At 53.0% G+C, this 19,326-nt stretch overlaps 1 protein-coding gene across 22 annotated transcripts in view; it reads right to left on the reverse strand.

The window, feature by feature from the left end:
- The window catches only part of Rap1gap (RAP1 GTPase activating protein), a 62,873-nt gene that overhangs the window by 16,733 nt on the left and 26,814 nt on the right, over positions 1–19,326 (reverse strand). For 18 of the 22 annotated variants that reach the window (XR_004606845.2, XR_004606844.2, XR_013110377.1 and 15 more), the window contains 5 exons: positions 8,060–8,153; positions 2,210–2,245; positions 1,486–1,533; positions 728–766; positions 205–390 (listed from right to left, as the gene is read on the reverse strand). Coding sequence is in view for 14 of the 22 variants with exons in the window: in XM_076933936.1 (XP_076790051.1) it covers positions 205–390; positions 728–766; positions 1,486–1,533; positions 2,210–2,245; positions 8,060–8,153 (403 nt within the window). In the remaining 8 variants the exon portion in view is untranslated. Of the gene's footprint in view, positions 1–204; positions 391–727; positions 767–1,485; positions 1,534–2,209; positions 2,246–4,551; positions 4,733–8,059; positions 8,154–9,242; positions 9,265–19,326 lie in introns of those variants that run through there. The other 4 variants (XM_076933935.1, XM_076933937.1, XM_076933933.1 and 1 more) reach the window with 4 other exon arrangements.

Below are 19,326 nucleotides of genomic sequence, written 5' to 3' on the forward strand. Positions count from 1 at the left end.
GGCACATAACAGGTAACCCAGCCAAGGGGCAAGCCGTGGTGGTGTCCCTTCTCCTGACAACCACGCCCAACTGCCTTTTGCAATGTTTGCTGGAGAGAATGAAGGAAGCCCCAGATGCCCCTGAGACTCAGAATTCTGAGATGCCTACCTAGCCGATTCCCCTCCCCCAGGGGCCCAGCCTCCCATCCCTGCCAGCCAGCTCACCTTGCCGAGAAAGTGCTTCCGGTAGATTCTGGCTGTGGGGTTGCACTCTAGCTTGACTTTGGTGGTGGGAGACTGCAGAGGCTCCGTCTCAGGGATGCTGCTGATTTCATGGTTGGTGCCTTCGATCCAGTAGCCCCCAAATTGGGGCAGTAGGATGAGGGGGAAGGGTCCTTCTCGCCCCAAAACCTAAAGGGGGACTCATCTGAGAGCTACTCCACACAGCACCCATTAAGGGACCCAGGACACCCTCCCAACTCGAACCCAGGACTATTAAGCACTACTGGACAGCCCAGGGCTATGAGGTCCTAGACTCGCACCCACCCCTCTGGGGAACCCACTTGGCTCCACACCTCTCAGCGCTACGCAAAGGACGGGGGAGGGGTGGAAGAGAGTATGGCCCAGAGGCCTCAGATTCAAAGAACCTTGGAACCTCAGAACCAGAAAGTGGGTCTCCAATGTGACAGTCTTTCATGAGGGCTTCCCAGAGTCACGGTGAGGGTGAGTGTGGGGCTGAGGCTGGTACCTCATGGACACTTGGGTATGGTATGTAGTCCTCCTCCGTCTGCAAAATATAAACAAACCAAGGGCCAACTGAGGTGGGGCTTCATCTTTCTCTAGCGCGTGTGCACACACACACACACACACACACACACACACACACACACACAGCTCTAGGATGCTCTGAGGCCCCCTGAGTCTGATATCGTCGGAAGCTTTCTTCCAGGGACCACGGAGGCTCCCTTTCTCCCCAGTCTCGCTCAGATGCACACAGAGGCAGTAATCCAAGTTGGACCCTATAACTGACATTCCTACCAAGCCCCTGGATGGCATCAATCTGAGGATAGCTCTGAGACCCCAACCTTGAATGAAGCTGCAGTCTTATAGCCCAGCACCCGATGGAGCCCTGCAACCCTTCCCCAGGTCCAGCCACATCTTCTAGGGGGAATTCTGAATCGGAGGTACATGGCTATCTGAGGACCTGTGCTTGGCCTTGCCCCAGAAAAGAGCTGAGTGGAGCAGGTGCTCACAGGCCAGTGAGCAAACACAGTCATGTGATGGCAGCCACCTTTGCAGCAACACGGGCTTCAATACTGGAGGGATGGGTGCCTGCAGTGGTGCAGGAGGGTAGAAAGAGCTGGCTTTGAAGATACTGGCCAGGGTCAGGGCAAAGTACATGCTGCTTAAATTCCCAGTGCCAATTGCCAGGGCCCAATACTGGCACACAGTAGCCCTACCCAGCCCAGTAGGGTGTCTGTCCCAGAGTCTGGCCTGGTCACTTACCTTGAGGGGTGGCGGGAAGGAGCATCGTTGTTCATCCATCCTGCTTCCCTGAAAGAGAAGGTATGCTGTTTGTTACCCTACCGCCATGCCTGTCACCAGGAGCCCTCCCTGGTGAAGGGAAAACCCTAAGAGAGATGCTCATGTATGTAGGGGTACTTGCAGAACAAGGTGCTGGCTGGATCGGGTCCTCGGGCCTCTGGCATCCTCTCTGTAATGTGCTGAGGGAGGTACAGCAGTAGGGAGGGGCGGGGGCTCTGTGCAGGAATGCTCGTGCTGCTGGGAGTGGGGGCAGGGAGGTATACGCAGGCATGTGGTGTGTGTGTGTGTGTGTGTGTGTGTGTGTGTGTGTGTGTAGGGAGGGGGCTAATGCATCATGGGAGAATTCATCCATGCCATAAACAGGCCAGGGCTGGGAGGTGGAAGGGGAGTAGAGGAGAAGCAGGGTCAGGACTGCACCCCAGGTTGCCTGGCTCATTAATACCTCCCCATACCCATCTTTCCCCTCCTCCATTCTGCATGGGGTTCCTGCAGAGGAGCCTACCAGGACTCTGATGAGCTGGGTGGATATGTACATGTGGGAATGTACTGCTGGGGACCCTGGGAGCCCCGAAGAGTTCACAATCAGAGTGGAGGCAGGTGCCTAACACTAGTCCTTCAAGGCTCTGCAGAGGGGACCTCCACCTTTAGCCCAGGTGGTTCTGGGGCTCCCCTGGCCCATCCTTACCTGCATCTTTTCAATCATCTCAAACAGATCTGTGTTCTGCAACAGAGACGGGAGAGAGGTCAGCCCCGAGGGAAGCAAGGCTGATACTATCAAGCCCGGGACAGCCTCTAACCACCCCAGCTTGCCTGGTCCTCTCATGAGGTACCAAGAGGGTACAACCTAGACTTTGTGGGAGGGGCTTTTTACAACTGACCCTCCAGAGTTTGGCCAGTTGCCTAGTGATGTGAGCCCAGAGCCCAGCTCCTAGATCTCTGGCAGACACCCCAACTCAGTTTGCTTTCTGGAAGGAGGAGGTTCTTGTTAGTCTAGGGGAAGAGATACCTTCCTCTCTGCCAAAGCAATGAGATCAGTTGTGGGACTGGCATATGGACCCCCAAGAGCCCACCAGACCCAACCCTAAAGCCAAGCCCCACCAGGCATGTAGGGAGGGTCTGTGGCTCCACTATTACCCACGAAGGCAGCCAGTTCACTGATGCCCTAGTCAGACAGCCCTCCCTACAAGCATTGGAGGCTGGGACTCTTTGGGGAAAAATGCTGGATTGCTATTGTCCCTTCACCTGTGCATGGTCTCACATGCACCCCTCCACCCCATGCACAAGCCAGCCTGTCCAAGGCCAATGAGGACACACAGGGTTAATGCAGTGTCTGGCAGCTGCTTGGTAGCATGGGTCTCTCCAGTGCCAACTCCCTCTGAGTCTTCCTGGAAGGCAGCATCCCTACCGGATGGAGGCTGGCTGACTTGGGGCTGGGCCTGGGAAGCCCCCAGAGTCTCCAGGACAGCCTTTCCTCCAGCCCTTCCAAGGTTCAACTCAGGTGGTTCCTACTGCCCAGAAGGGGCCATCTGGGCTCACACACATGTACTAAGGTTGTGAATCCAGGAAACATACTCTCTTTCTGTGAGACACACACATAGACCTCCACACTATGAATTGAACATGGCACCAGCCATACCTTTAGTGTATCAAGAAACACACACACACACATACACACACACACACACACACACACACACACACACGCATGCACACAGAAATCCATATGGAGTCTGTATAGTGATTCTTAGAGACATAGCCTAACACACACATATACATGTTGGTGTCCTGAGTTACACACAACACATACTCAAGTCCTGATATTCATACATGTGCACACACCAATGCACACCTGCACCCAGTAACTGCACACACAAAACACAGTCATTCTCCTGGCTGAGACCAGGAGACACACCAGCACGTGCAGGATCAAGCCAGGTGCTCAGGGAAACAGATGCAGAATCCCAGACATCACTGCCAGGATCAAAGCACGTGGTGCCACAGACCCAAGCCAGCATCCCGGATTGTAGACAGAAGTTCTGAGCAAAGGATTGTAGACAGGAGTTCTGAGCAAAGGAAGAGGAATCAGGCAACTGCCAGGCTTGTTAAACCCCATGGGGTCCTGAGTAGAACCACCCATCACCACATATGCACAGTGTGAAGGTCACAAAACCCAAGTCCTTGTGCACACACTCTGAAGCCTACCTACAAAAAACACCCAACCTGTAAAGTTCACTTCAGTAGTACCCAGGAGCTCGAGCCATGGGCACCTCTGGCCACACCCAACACCTCTGGGTTGAGAACAGATAGCACTGGCAGTTTGGCAAATAGCATAGACATACACCTATTGTCCAGGAAGACAAACACAGCTGTCAATGTGACAATGTCACAGCAGTACCACCATCCTTTCAGAGTCAGCCAGACAGTCTCTGACCTACCCATCGTAAAGAGACCCAGCAATGGGTTGAGGAAGAGAGAAGACCCACTTAAGGTGACCAAACAGCCAGCCACAATAAAACCCCACACGCTAGAGTGCCAGAGTCACAACCACGTAAACACTGACACATGGCACTGTCACCCAGAGTGTACACACACAGCAACAAATAACACCCACAGTTACAGCCCCACAGGCAACAGCAGACGCCCTGACACATGGCAAAGAAAGACTGGGAGTGGTGTGGCCAGAAGCCGGGCATCCCACCTGGAGAGGAGCCACTACAAAGTTAGCCTGTGATATCGCTGCTCCATCCATGTGGGGAAGTCAGCAGGCAGTCCCAACAACAGTTACACACACACACACAGTGTCACTGCAGCCCACGGCCACAGTGTCCCCACGTCTGACCCAGGGGCAGCTGTGGAAAACTGCTCATAGGACGGGGGTGCTCCGTGTAGTCCGGGTGTCAGTCCAAACACACATACACCCACCGTGACGGGGCTCAGGCAAAGATTGCCAGACTCAGACTCAGTAGTCAGGCTGAGTGATGGCCCTGGGTCCCCAGTCGGCCAGGCCGCCCCTGCCAGGGTCCTCACCTGCCAGCCGGCCCCCGCCGGCAACGAGCCCCTCCGCGGACGATTTTGGGAGGCTGGTGGCCGCGGCTGCGCCATCCCGAGCCCCAGCCCCGGCGGCGCTGTAAGCCAGCCCGGCCCGGGGCCCCGTAGCCCGAGCTCCGCGCTCCTGTCCCGCCGCGGCTCTGCCTTCTCTGGGCTCACCCAGCCGCCGGGCCCGAGGGGGGCGGGGCGCCAGGTGCGGGAGGCGCGGAGGAGGGGCGGGACGGTGGGCCACGCCCACTCTCGGGGCGGACCGGCAAGCGGCCCAGGACACTGCGCCTGCGCGCAAGAAGCCTAAGGCACTTCTGTTAGCAGCTGTGTCTTCCCAGACCCTGCCTCTGGGCTTCAAGGACAAGGTTCTTGGGACAGCTGTGCCCAGGGAATGCAAGAGTCCCGGAGATGGTGCTTTACTCGAGCACTTCCTTAAGCTGGACACTTTGCATGTCTCACTGTATCGCCATAACCAAGGAGGTACACATGTCTCTACTAGACAGATAGGAAAACTATATTCCAAGAGGTGCAATAGCTTATCTGCTAAGAAATCCAGGGATCTCTGGAAGAACCTGGAACTTGCAGAGTTGGCGCAGTTAGCCGTCTGTAAATTATAAGGCCTCTGAAGTCTCCCTACTTAACACTGCTGTGTTTTGGGCTGGTGCAGCCACTGTGCAGCGGGGACCGATGGATACTGGAGAAGTCTGGATGCTCCAGGGGCAGGGTTGTCCTCCAGCTGGGAGGCCAGACCTCCTGCAACTTCTCAGAAGTGCAGTCTACTACCCTCTGTCCCCAGGGCCAGGGGAGCTCCTGAAAGGAAGGCAGGCAGCACTTTCCCTTCCCTCCCAGACCTGGCTCAGGGTCAGCTTGGACCCAGAGAGCCAGCAGCAACACCAGAGATGTGCATTCCAGACACCGAGTAGCTTTGGCTTTAATAATTAACAACAGCAAATATTGATTTACGCAACCACTTCCAGGCCTGCACACTTCCGGGAGCTCATCACGATGCAGCCAGAGGAGCATCCTTTCCCACAGTGGCCCTGGGGAGCCCGGAGCTGCTCAAATCACCAGCGATATGTAGGCCAGGTAGAGTGGATGCCATCTGTGCATGTGTCTAGGTCCTTATCTGTGTATGTGTACGTCTCCAAGGCTAGTCGTGGCTCTACGTGACATTCTGCATTTCTGTAGCGTAGAAGTGCAGGTGGGTAGGGATGCCTGGGGTGTTTACTTTCTGTTTCCTTCATGTGTTCATGAACAAGTCTGAATACACTATAGATATACGGATTTGTGTCTGTCTGTCTGTCTGAATCTGGCCTGGCCCCTAGGCTGGGTATAGGTAGGGCATGTATGCACATGTATGCAGATTTTACAGTCCCTGAGTTCTAGAGTCTATATAAACGTGGCTCCCCAAAGAAAAGAAAATGCCACCCGTGCCCAGCCCTGGGAACACAGTAAGACTGATTATTTCCAAAGCACTTCCAAAGGTGCTGCCCAGTGACGAGCTGGCAAGGGCAATAGAGGAGACAATCGCAGGCAGGCGATGGTGATACATGCCTGTAATCCCAATACTCAGGAGACATAGGCAGGCAGATCTCTGTGAGTCCGAGGCCAGCCTGGTCTACAGAGTGAGTTCCAGGACAGCCAGAGCTACACAGAGAAACCTTGTCTTGAAAAACTAGAGAAGAGGAAGAAGATGAGGAAGAGGAGGAGGAGGAGGAAGAGGAAGAGGAGGAGGAGGAAGAAGAAGAAGAAGAAGAAGAAGAAGAAGAAGAAGAAGAAGAAGAAGAAGAAGAAGAAGAAGAAGAAGAAGAAGCAACAGCAGCTGTCTACTCTATGTTAGAGGTGGGACTTGCCCTTAGGTACAGAGAGGTTAAATGCCCCTCAAACTGGTTCCAGTATCATTATAAATATGTACCAGTATAGGGTATTGAGGAAAACTGGAGAGTATCCCAGGCAGGTTCCCTCAGCCCACCAACAGCCTGCTAGAAATCCAGATGAGTCACTCCGGGAGTTGGTTTCTGTGAACTGCTATCATCGTTCACAGAATGGGTCCTAATTTGGAGGAGGGGTGGACTGTGGAGATGCGATGGTCTGAAGCTCACTGTCTGGCTGCATTTGCATGACTGGAAAGTGGTAGCCAACTGGGTAGAGGGCAGGCAGCTGAAAGATAGTGGCTCATTGGTAACAGAAGGGCCCACCTTGGTCTGTCGGAGGCTCAAGGCTCCAAGGATATGCCACGTTAGCCTTCCCTTCAGATGGAAGGACCAAGGCTCAATCAGGACAAACAACAGTCCCATGGCCAGGGGAAAGCCTCACTCTCAAACCTAGCTGTTCACACAAGTGGATACCATTAAGTTGATGTTTCCTGAGGGCTCCTGTGGTCTTGTTCAGGGCTGCTGCCCTCCAGGGAAGGCAGGAGAGGGTCTCCAGAGGCTACTGATTGTATCCCTGCTTGGGATCTCCATGGAGATCTAATACCTACACATAGAAAACATTTCTTGGACCTTCATCCTCCTGGCTTAGGAAAGGTGTCAATCCTTATTCTAGTCCAGATCTCTGGAGGACATGCCTGGCAGACCCTTCCTGGCTGTGCAACCCTGGGGAACAGCCCTTGCCTCACCTCTCTGAACATTTGGATCCTAGCTGGGAGCATGCCCTCCTGCCTGAGGTGATGAGGGCCTGGTGGCAAGGTGGCAGTGGGTGGGTTTTAGTGCCATAGCAAGGGTTCATTTCCCCTGTACTGGAATGTCCATAAGCCGCACAGTAGCCAGAAAACATCAACCAGCCCTGGCCCCACAGCATCCAGCCCGTAGTCCTTTGGCCAAATAACAGCATCTCTGGGCTTGCATTTGAAAGACCATGGCCACAGCACAGAGTGACTAACTGAGGGGCAGAGCAGTTCTACAGGCAAGACACTGAAGACTATTCAGGGCCAACTGAATGAACCTCCTGAAACACCAGTTCTCCCTGGCCCCGGACATTCTGCAGAGGCTACAGAGTAACTCATCTCGTGGCCTGAGCATGGCTTCTGGGGATAGAGTGTGTCCTTTATGTTTGGTACTAAGTAGGTACCTGGCAAACCTTGGCTGTTGATAGCAACAGAAAGGTTTTCACCACAGGACTTGGAGTCAGAACCTGCCTGGGCTATTGGAGAGATACCTTTCATAGAATCCTGGTGCATGTGGTCTGGTAAGCAGAGGCTAGTATCGCATCTGGACTATAGTGGGGACAGCTGTGGCCATGTTGATTCTGGAGAGGAGGCCAAGGAGGCATCTACCTTAATAGTTTATCTCTAAGCCCCATGCCTCCACCTCTGCAGACCCTGGTTCAACCTGAGACAACACAGGCCACCCAACAGTCAAGAGCCATGTCCTTTTGAGGACTAAGCCTCAGGGCATTGACTTAAACATTTTACATCTTCCCAATAGTTATGTTTAGGCATCTCCTGGCCCTAGCATGGTAGGGGGTAGACTGGGGCCATAGGTTGGGGGTCACTTACCTTAGGGTAGGCTGAAGCAGGGTGGGAGGGAGTTGAATCCACTAGTAACAGGTTTAGTGCCTGAGGGAAGCTCTGCTTCTGCCCATCACTCCTCCTGGAAGAGAAAGAGTCTGAGGTCAGAGAGAGCCCCAGGTTAGGAGACTTAGGACCTTGGGACAGAAGAGTCCTTTGAGAGCTGAAAGAGCACAGTGGGTAGGAAGGGGCTATGCGCACTGTAAGAGGAAAGGCAGGAGGGGCTTCCTGAGCGGGGCTGACAAGCAAGCTTCTCTTCCCAGAGGTCAGAGTTATGAATCTCAAGTTCTCTATCAGTTCTCCAGCCCATTCTGAAGATGGGAGACTGAGGTAGAGACAGCACGCATTGCTATAGAAACGGGAGCTATTAGGGTCCCCATCTCTCTGGGTCCCTCCCAGGGTCTTTAGTGGGCAGCAGCTTTAGGACTGCCATTACTGATGCCAGTAAGTGCCACACAGTGGGCTTGCCATGGCCTTGTAGGCATGCGCCGTCTCACGTCCACTCACTTAGGACATGGACCGGAATGTACACAGAGGTCACCCAGCCAGCCCACGAAAGGCCTCTGTCCAAGATCCATCTGACACTGAGCCTGGATGGTGTTAGACCCGTAGACAGGGGACAGGTGTAAGAAGGGTGAAGTCAGCAACTGTCTCCCGCACGCACGAGCCTGCTGAGTCCACCTCCTATGTCAAGAGGAAGACATGCCCATTGGTTCCCGGATCCAAGGAACCTGTGGCCTGGAGAAGCAGGCCTGACTTCTATCGCTGCCGGAAGCCAACCTGACATGGCTGTACTCCCGCCCCAGAGAGAGTGAGTCACCTTCCAGAGGAGCTCCAGTGGCCTGTAACAGGCTTGAGTCAGGCAGAGCCAGGAAGACACACCCAGGAGAGAGAGGACCATATGATCCGGGCCCTGAAGGAGACCCTGTCAAGTTCTAAGGCCCTTTGCCTCTCCCTGGGTCATATGGCTAAGTTCCCATAGCCTCAGCCCTGCTTAGCTTGGGAACTCCTACCCCCGCCCAGGGGTGTCAACCCTGCTTAGCACAGGGGACCCCCTACCCTCCAGGGCTGTTACCTTCTTACAAGGTTTGTGCTCTGGCACTACTTGACTCAAAAGGCAGCGGCCTTTTATACCCAGAGTACCAGTGTGGGTGTGATCTCGGATACCTACTGACTAGTGTGCCTGGAGTCCAGGACACGGGAGCCCCTCTGGGCCTCGGTCTCTAAAACAGTCCATCACCATCACTGGGCAGTCATAGGGATACCTGCAACAAAACCACTCCTAAGTAGGACCCCATAGAGCATTGGCTGACTGACAGCCTTACTGGACATGGGCAGTAGCAAGCCATGGAAGGCTGGTGAGCGAGGGAATATGTTAAACATATTTTCTGTCCACACAAAGTGTACTAACAGTGGGGAGGGGGAGGGGGAGGGGAGACACAGGTGGATGGTTAGACGGTTAGACAAAGGCCCGAGGAAGTGTTCCGGTAGATTCTGTGAAGATCCACTCTGCCCTTAGTGTACTGGAGTCTGGGGTTACTTATTCTCACCTTGTGTGTGTGTGTGTGTGTGTGTGATGTCATGTGTCTTCCTCAGTTGACCACCATCTTCCTTTTTGAGACAGGAGCTCTCACGGACTCTGAAGCTCACTGATCTGGCTATCCTGGTTGGCCAGTGAGGCCCAGGAATCCTCCTGTTTCTGTCTCCTCAGATCTGGGGTTAAAGTCGTGTGCCACTGCGCCAGCTTTTTGCCCGGGTGCTGGGGATCTGAACCCAGGTCCTCAGCCTTGCCATGTAAGGGCTTTACCTACTGATCCAGCTCCTGGGCCCCCTGCTGACCCCCTATTTTACAGACAAAGGAACTAAGTCCCCAGCAAATGGGGACTGGACTCCAAGGCTCACTGGCTTGACCAAGCACAGCTGGTGCCCATGCAGTGTAACAGAGGATGTGCTTAGTGGTCAGAAAGCACTGAGGGAGCTGGAACAAAGCCGGGTGCTCTTAGTGACTGTCCTGGGGTCTCCTGGCTGCTCTTAGTGACTGTCCTGGGGTCCCCTGGCTGCATGTGATGGCGGTTTTCATGGCCAGGCTCACTAAGTGGTACCTTCTGTCTACCCATTTGTTGGCCACAGAATCACACTTTGACCGCTGAGGTCAGCTGGGCAGCAACTCCTCCTAGCCTGCTTCCCATGTCCATCTCTCTCAGAGCAGCTGAATCTGGACCGGGACCTTTCACAGCTGTGGGAGGATGCTCCAGCTCCATCTTCCTCCACTTAGGCCCCACTCCCAGCCCTCACCTCCCTGCTCTGGGCTCACTTTTCTCTGTTGGCCAGAGTTCTGTCCCTCCCCCAGCAAGGCAGTTCCTCTAATGCGCCACAGCTGGGTCCTAAGGGCTGGGGAAGCCAGGGGTGGGACTAGGGCAGGGGACATCCTGTCCTCAGCCCTAAGGGATGGAAGGACAATCTTAACAAAAGCCTTATAGTCTAACGAGGTAGACTGCCCACTTCCTACCTGGGGAAACTGAAGCTCAGAAAGAACGGCCACCTGGAGAGCAGGCATCTGCACACAAGTTTATAATGTCCAAAGTCAAAATCTAAACTCTGTAACATGTGGCCAAGCCCAAGGGCCCGAGCCTGACAGAGCCTTCCTAGCCGGAGGGCTGAGCGTTGCTGTGGACAGCTGAGGAGATGTCAGGATCAAATAGCAGAGTCAACCACAAGGCATGTAAGAGGACAACTCAACTGGTAGGAATCGGCTCCTTCCCTCCACTACGGCCCCGGGGATCAAACTCAGGTCTTCAGGCTTGGTGGCAAGCTACTTTGCCCATGGAGCCATCTTGCTTACCAGCTGGGGTCCTTTATTTTTAGAGAAGATACTAAAACAGTGCAAAATTGCTTACTTACTGGTCCAAGGTCATACTCAGTGAGTCCAAGGCCGTAAAACTCACGAGGATCAGGGTGACGGAGTTATCTCTTTAATCACACATGACAGCCTCTTAACAAATAGTAGCTGCTTATTTAACACTCATTTTAACAGCAAAGAACAGACTTAGCCTCTCCTCCTCCTCCCATTCCTCCTCCTACTGCTCCCCCCCCCTTCTGCTCAGACATTCCTGCTTCAGCCCTCATTCCCTGCAGCCTCTGTGCACCTCCCCACCGTCCTCACGAAGTTGACCTTCCAGGTCCCTCCTGTCTCATCTACCCCACCCTTGTCTCCATCATTCTGTTTACATGGTGGGGGGTGTTAGATCCTCTAAACTTGTCCCCTTCCCACTTTCCCAAAACCCTTCCTGACCCTCAGACCTAACGCAGTTAAAGTATCTCCCATTCTTCCAACATCAGCCGCCAGAGGAAGGAGCTCCTCACGGCCAGATGCCCCTTTTGGCTCCTACAATTCACACGGGAGGTCTCCTCCCATCACTGCAGTGGCTTAAAAAATAAAATGATGTGTGTGTGCGCACATGTATGTGTGTATGCAGTGTATACACACTTGCCTACTGCAGTGTATGCAGAGGACAACACACAGGAATTGGTTTTCTCCTTCACCATGCGGGTCCCAGGAACCAAACTCAGGTAGTAAGGCTTGGTGGCAAGTGCCATTACCTGCTGAGTCACCTTGATGCCCACCCCTCACCACACACACACACACACACACACACTGACTTTGAGGTATGTCTCAAGCAACCTTTCATGCAGATGAATAAAATGGAAGCACAGAGACTTCCACTAACAGTCCAACATCACACAGCAGGAAAAGAACGAGGCTGGGATCCATCTCCACTGCATATATCCCAGCTGTCCACCAGGATAGACCAGACAGGTCCCTCCTCCTGTCAACTAGCTTTTTGCCCACAGTGACTTTTCTACCCCAGCCCTGGGCTCCTGCACACAGTGCCATGACCTTCCTGTCTCCAGTCTTGTCCTGTACGTGCCAGGTGCATTCTCGAACACATGAACAGGCTGCAGCCACAGAAGAGGTGACTTGCTCAGTGTCACAAGGAAAGCCAATCTGAAGTCTGGGCCAAGCATACTCTAGAGTGACCTTCAGCTCCTGCCTGGTCACCAGCCAGTTGGCCCAGTGTCTTCACCTCTTGGCGGTGTGCATCTTTCCCTGAGAAAGAGTAAGGCAGGGGTCTAGGGGACAGGGCCCGGGTCCTGAGTGGGACAGCTGGAAGCTGCTGCAGACAGCTCCCGGTTTCTTGGCAACTGTTCTGCATCTCCCTGTTCTGCATCTCCCTTATCGCTGCATCGAGGTAACAATAATAATCGCACATGGGGAGTGGGGGCGGGCTCTGTGCTTTTCAAAGACTTCTTTTCTTTATGCTTTGATCTATTGGCTCTTTAGGACTCTTACCGGATCTGAGCAGCAACTGAGCCAGCTGATAAGGCATGGGACTGAGGCCCCTCATAACCAGAGAGGCAAACTGAGGCTCTCAGGCAAGTTAGGCATCACTTGGAGGTGGCCCAGCATTCGACAGCAGATCGGAGCTGCTCAAACTCTCCCACGGCCTACCCCTCAGGACCCTGGACACCTCACAGGGTGAGGACCCCCAGAGGTCTTGCCCTGCCAAACAGCAGGGTCTGAGCCAGGTCTGAACACTTCTGGAAGTACCAGCAGGCTGAGAATGAGCGCCAGGCTCCTCCCCGGGGTACATTCCCCTGTGGCCCAATAGGAGGGTGGTGGCAGAACCCCATCTTGAATCTACACAGTGAGAGCCCAGGGACTGTCTATGAAGGGGTGCCTAGAAGCCTGAAGCAAGCAATGATGTCGGGCACCAGAGGGAATCCCGGCTGACCCAGGTGTTCCAAACATGGAGGTGTCTGGACCCTGCTGACACTCCCTCCCACCCCCCCCCTCTTTTCATGCTCTTTATCCTGTCCCAAGGACACCCACCTGGCACACGTGGGTGACCAGATACAGTAGTCAGAACTGGCCAGTTAATGGAGGTTGGGAGGGAAGAGTTAGCCAGGGACAGAGGGACAGAGGCCTAAAGGGTGCCTGCCAGCAGGGACTGGGGGAAGGGACCATCAGCCAAGTGTTTCTGCTCTCCTGGTGAGTGGGCAAGGGGCACTTTCCCAGTGAGAAACAGGTTTGGGGGGCCATGCCCTCGAGGGCCCCAGTCTCCAAGCAGGGACCTGGGGCTTTGGGTCTAAGAGGACTTATTATAAAACAGGAGCCAAATGGCTACCCGAGAGCTTCCCCCACCCAGGGGGCACAGAGGCCCATTGTTTTCAAAGCTCAGCCATCTGGCACAGGCCTCCTCCATGCCCCATGTCCTGCCTGCCCATCCCTGCCGGTGCCCAGGTGCCAGGAAATGTGGCTAGGCATAGCCAGGTGAACAGGTTTCAAAGCAAGGTGTGTGTGTGTGTGTGTGTGTATGTGTGTGTGTGTGTGTGTGTTAGGTAAGGGGACTTCTATCCAGGCAGAGGCAGGAGCCTAGGCAGTCAGACATAGGCCTGCCTTCCTTCCTTAGGTACCTCTGACCTCATGGCAACTGGAAGGGAGCATGAGACGGAGTGGGGGAGGGCCAAGAGCCTCTGTTGACTGTGATATCATTTAATCCTTATAAGGACACTCCGACACCTATTTTTGAGATGAACCCAGGGTCTCCCCAAAAAGTCTTAAGATGAGCTTGGGGCTACAGCTGCCAGAGCCCCCATGGAGCATGCAGATGAGAGGTCTTGCACTCCAGACCAGGGTCACCAGTGAACAAGAAGGTGGCACATGGGGCCCTTAGCATGTGCTGGCTGAGAGCCCAGATACCCGGATCCCGGAGCTGGGCCAGGCAGTGGCCTCCTGAGCAAACAGCAGGTTGGCAAGCCAGAGAAGAGGTCATGGACTGGCCCCAGCCTGGGGTGCTGGTCTGCCCAGCTCAAGTGGCCTAAGCTCCGAGCTCTGCCATGGCTATGCCCGCCTCTCCCAGCTCCCCTGATTCTGAGGCATAAACTCAGGCCTCACAGTATAAAAAGGAAAAAGCACGTGTGAGAGGACGTGGGTCTGGGGACCTTTCCTGCTAGGGACAGCATCAGCTAACGCAGCCCAGCACCTTCCAACTGACACACTACCAGCCCTCCCCAAGGAGCACTGTATCAGCTACCCAGAAATCCACCAGCAGGTAACACAATCCACACTCTACCTGGAAGAAAACCGCAGTCCCAACAGATAAACAGGGACTTGCCCGCAGTGACACCCGAAGCTCACACCTTGTATTTCTAGCCCTTGCCCACACCGCCATAGGACAGAGTACCATGTGCCAGCTCTCTCAGATGGACCTCCCACTCCCACCCTAGACACAAAGCCAGGATGGCCAGGGTGCCCTTTCCAGCACCCACAGGCCACAGAGTGCCATAGCTGCCTACTGTCTCTGTGTAACCCCACCCACCCTTAACCTTTCGTCTTAGGCAGCCTCTGCAACCCAGGGGGTCCCCTTCTCCAAGCTCCTGACATTCCTGTGCTCACTCACTTAGTCAGTGCCCACGCACACCCCCCCCCATACCCTTCATTCCTATGGTTGGTCATTCATCCAGAGCACGTGGCCTGCCGCCTGCTCTGAGCCAGACAATGGTGCTGGATGTTGGCAGGGGGCAAAGGTGGGTTAGCCACCCCCGGCCCCAGCAGATCCACAGAGATACCCAGATTCTCTAGCTGTGCCCAGAACTCTCTGATTTTACCAGCAAGATGTTCAACCTCATGATCGAAGCCTTATTTAATCCACCCCTCCCCCTTTGTGCCAGCCCTGCTTAAGATCAGATTTGTCACCTCGAGGGCTCCAAGCTCCAGGACAAGGTCACCATTTCCTAACTGAAGATGACAAGGGCAAGAAGCCTTGGTTCTGTCTCTGCATTAGTGGCTATGTAGTGATCTTCGTAGAAATCTACCACCTCTCTGAGCCACCGCCTCCTCGACGTTGGGTCTCAGGCTAGACAATTCTTAAGTTCAGCTGTGAGATCCCACAGGTGAATGGGAAGACAAGAAGGTCTGGAACCAAACCCTAGAAGGAAACCTTTCCCTGAGGAGAGACCTTAAACCCCTCAGAGGTTCTTCTCTGCTCCAGGCCCTGGTTTTTCTGTCTGCAAAACAGGATAATAAATACTTAGCAGGGTTGTTACATGTGATAAATTAGGTGCCATGTGTATATCCTGACTAGCCTAGGCCTGAGTGTGCAATAGGCCCTTATAAGTTATGGCCTCCTGCCTGCAGAGACAGCATGGGTCATGATGTAGGTTTTAATCCTAAGTCTGACACTTAACCGCTCTGTAATGTTGGAAAAGTTACCTAACCTCTATGAGTCTTGATTTCCTCATCTGTAAAATCAAGATGAAGAGGGGCTGGAGGGATGGCTCAGTGGTTAGAGCACTGGCCGCTCTTGCAGAAGACCCAGGTTCAATTCCCAGCACCTGCATGGCTGCTCACAACCATCTTTTTCTAACTCTAGTTCCAAGGGATCCGATGCCCTCTTTTAGCGGCTGGGGGCACTGTATGTACAATGGTGCACATACATACATATGTATATGCATGCATGCATGCATACATACATACATACATACATATATATATATACACATACATGCAAATACTCATTCATGTAAAATTTTTTTCAAAAATATTTTTTTGGTCCTCTGAGACAGGATTTGTCTGTGTGTAGCCCTGGCTATCTTGGAATTTGCTCTGTAGACCAGACTGGCCTTGAACTCACAGAGAGAGATCTGCCAGTTTCTGCCTCCCAAGAACTGAGATTGAAGGTGTGAGCCACTACCGCCTGGCATAAAATAAATATGCCTTTTAAAAAAAAATACCCAACAGAGTCAAGAAGAAGAGCTGGAGATGTAGTTCAGGGACACACTGCTTGTCTGTCATGTGTGAAGCCGTGGGTTCCATCACCAGTGTACACACACACACACACACACACACACACACACACACACACTCAGAATCTGAAGAAAGGATAACAACAGTGTTACCTTGTGAACATTCGTAAATTTGCACTTAGAAAGTGTGTGTTAAAAGAAAACCTGGACCGTCCCCTTTCTCTGCCTGTCTTCTTTCTTTGCCGACAGCAGGCTGGGCTCTGTTCCAGAAGGTAGACATGAGCCATGGGCAGCCAGCTGTGTGGGGGATTACTCCCCTGGACTGTAAGGCAGGGCAGCCCTGGACTGCAGCTGGAGACCAGAGGAGCAGAGACAGAGGCCTGGGCAAGGCTTTTAAGGTGCCTGCTTCCCCCACTCCCAGCTCCATAGGACCCCCAGGGCCGGGATAAATCCCCACAACTTCCAGGATTTCTCCAGATGTATCAGGGCAAACAAGGTTTAACCCTCTGCTGGCCAAGAGCAAACGACACATGCTTTGGCCTGGAGACTCCATTTCTACTTTGTCTTCTATAAACACGTGCAAGGATGCACAGAGATCTGGGAAGTCCCTGCAGCAGGGTTTGCAGAAGGGGAAGTCTGGAAGGTTCCCCTTAAGCAGCCAATGAAGGAGGCCAGTGGGCAATAGAACACTCAGATGGCTGAGCCCAGCCACAGCATTGCACAAAGTGGAACACTGCCAGGTCTGATGGGGCAGGCCTCTGCCCATTGTTCTAAAGGTTGAGACAGGATGGAAAGTTCTAGGCTAGCCTGAGCAACTTAGTGAGACAATGTTCCCCAATAAATATAAAAGGGGCTGTAGCTCACGGATGGAGTACGGATGGAGTACGGATGGAGTACTTATCTAGAGCATATGTGGTTCTGGGTTTGGTTCTCACCACCATAATAAAACGAACTCTGGAAAACATTTCAAGGTACATCCAAGCTGTAAAGCAGTAGGCAACAGGGGTAACGCTGGCCTCTAGTTGCAGTGGCTTAGGGCACATTAAGTAAACAAAGCAAGCTGGCTCTGCCATAGAGGTGTGCACCTTTAAATTCCAGTACTTGGGAGGCCAAGGCAGACAGTTCTTTGTGAGTTCGAGGACAGGTTGGTTTATATAGTGAGTTCTAAGACTGCATAGACTCTGTCTCAGGAAGAAAGAAAAAGAGAAAGAAAGACAGACAGAGAGAGAGAGAGAGAGAGAGAGAAAGAGAGAGAGAGAGAGAGAGAGAGAGAGAGAGAGAGAGAGAGAGAAAGGTAAGCTGCAATTAAAATATATCATTTTCATAAGAAGTCAAAACTACATGTGAATGTTCCCACAGCTTGTATCTAAGAAGCAGGAAGGGCTTCTGCCTTTTTCTGTGACACCTTTTTCTACTTTCAATTCTAATGAGAGCCCTGTGTGCTGTCACATGAACCTGCAGGCTGGCACATGCTAGACAACCATCTACCACTGAGCGGTAGCCTCAGCCCTTTCTAGGGACTTAGTATTGTGATTTATAAATAGAGAGAAGCCAGGCATAGGGACACACATGCCCATCATCCCAACACTTGAGAGGTGGAGGCAGGAGGATTGAAAGTTCAAGCTCATTGTTGGCTACACATCTAATTCAAGGCCAGCCTGGGCTATATGAGACTCTGTCTCAAAAAGCAAATTAAATTAAAAAAAAAAAAAAAAAAAAAAAAACACTGACAGCCCATGGAAGCCCACCTCTTTGGGAGACTGAAGAAGCAGCTAATAGGCTGGGTGGCTGGGTGGCAATTAGACTCTGCCTTTTATACTGATTTACACAGTGTCTCACACTGTAGCCTGGCTGGCCTGAAACTCACTATGTAAAGCAGGCTGGCCTTGAATTCACAAGGATCTGCTTGCTTCTTTCTCCCAAGTGCTGGGATTAAAGATGCTTGCCGTTTCTCCAAGCACCCTTCCTTTCTTAAAACAAAACAAAAATCACTGTTTACTCGGGGGGAGGGGAGAGCACATGCCGCCATGCCATCACACACGTGTGGGCATCAGAGGAGAACTTGTGGGATTTGGTTCTCTCCTTCCACTCTGTGGGCTCTAGGGACCAACCTTAGGTTGTCAGGATTGGGAGTAGGCACCTTCACCAGCTGAGTGGCTCCCCGGCCCCTACTCTGTATTTTAAGAGAAACAGGAGCCACGGTGAGTCCAGTCCTTTGTGTCCACCCCTTGCCTGCAGCCTCCAAGCCAGTGCCTGGGGGCTCAGGCAGGCTGACCAGTCTCTCGGCACCCCTGTGAGCCTCTGGGGAGCCAAGGCCATGCATGTATGATCCTCATGTATGTAAGTGCATAGCAGGTCCTATGTGTAGACTGCCAGCGTAATGACACACGCAGCTTTGATGTTCAACAGAATGGAGGATCGGATCAGCTCTGTATGTGTGGCTCGAAACACTGGCAAAAGACCCGGGCTTAGACTTGTGGACAGAATAGAGGTATTGCAGCCTCAGAAGACAAATGTGGGTTTGGAATTATAGATACAGATGTGGAAGAGTTCACAGGTTCACAAGGAACTGCAGATTATTAGACTGCAGATAAAAGGGATATGAAGGAAGTATTCCACTAATAATCAGTTAAAAGAAAAAGAAAGGCCAAGGCCAATTTAGCACTTAATCAGACTATTAGGGCCGGGCAGTGGTGGCGCACGCCTTTAATCCCAGCACTTGGGAGGCAGAGGCAGGTGGATTTCTGAGTTCGAGGCCAGCCTGGTCTACAGAGTGAGTTCCAGGACAGCCAGGGCTACACAGAGAAACCCTGTCTCGAAAAACCAAAAAAAAAAAAAAAAAAAAAAAAAAAAAAAAAAAAAGACTATTAGGACCGCCAGGCTCCTTTGCCTTCTCCAAGTCTCCTAGAGAGGGGGACCCTGACCCAGAGAGATCAGAGCCCAGAGCCAGGCACTCATCCCCTGGCACTCCACGCGACTTCCCTGAGGGTTGAGGAAGGACGCTGGTGTCACAGCAATGTCCAGGAAGTCAACTCTGCCTATCTTATTTGTAAATGCAAACACAGGCTCTGTGCCCAGCTGGCCACCAGGTGCAGGTTTGCCCCCACTGCACCCCACTCCCACCCTAGAGACCTCCTGGCCACCTGGCAGGTGGGTACTGGCTGGCTCAGCCCCTCTCCCTAAGCTCTGAATAACTTTGTGTCAATCAACTTGTTTGTGGAAGACTTTGGCCTTGAAGGTCACCTGTCCCCATCTCAGGGAGAATGGCAGACCAGCCACACCTGCACATGCAAGGAGTCAGAGGGCTGAGAACAGAACTGGAGGTCTGGGGGCCCCCAGGTCAGTTCTTGGCTATGTCAAGATCTGTGAGTGTGGCCCTGTGCCTCTCAGCCTCAGTTTTCTCCAGTGTGCAGGGGTGGTAGCAACCCCACCCTGCAGGTTCATGGGAA

Source organism: Arvicanthis niloticus, chromosome 5, assembly GCF_011762505.2.
Source record: "Arvicanthis niloticus isolate mArvNil1 chromosome 5, mArvNil1.pat.X, whole genome shotgun sequence".
Taxonomy (NCBI): Eukaryota; Metazoa; Chordata; class Mammalia; order Rodentia; family Muridae; genus Arvicanthis; species Arvicanthis niloticus.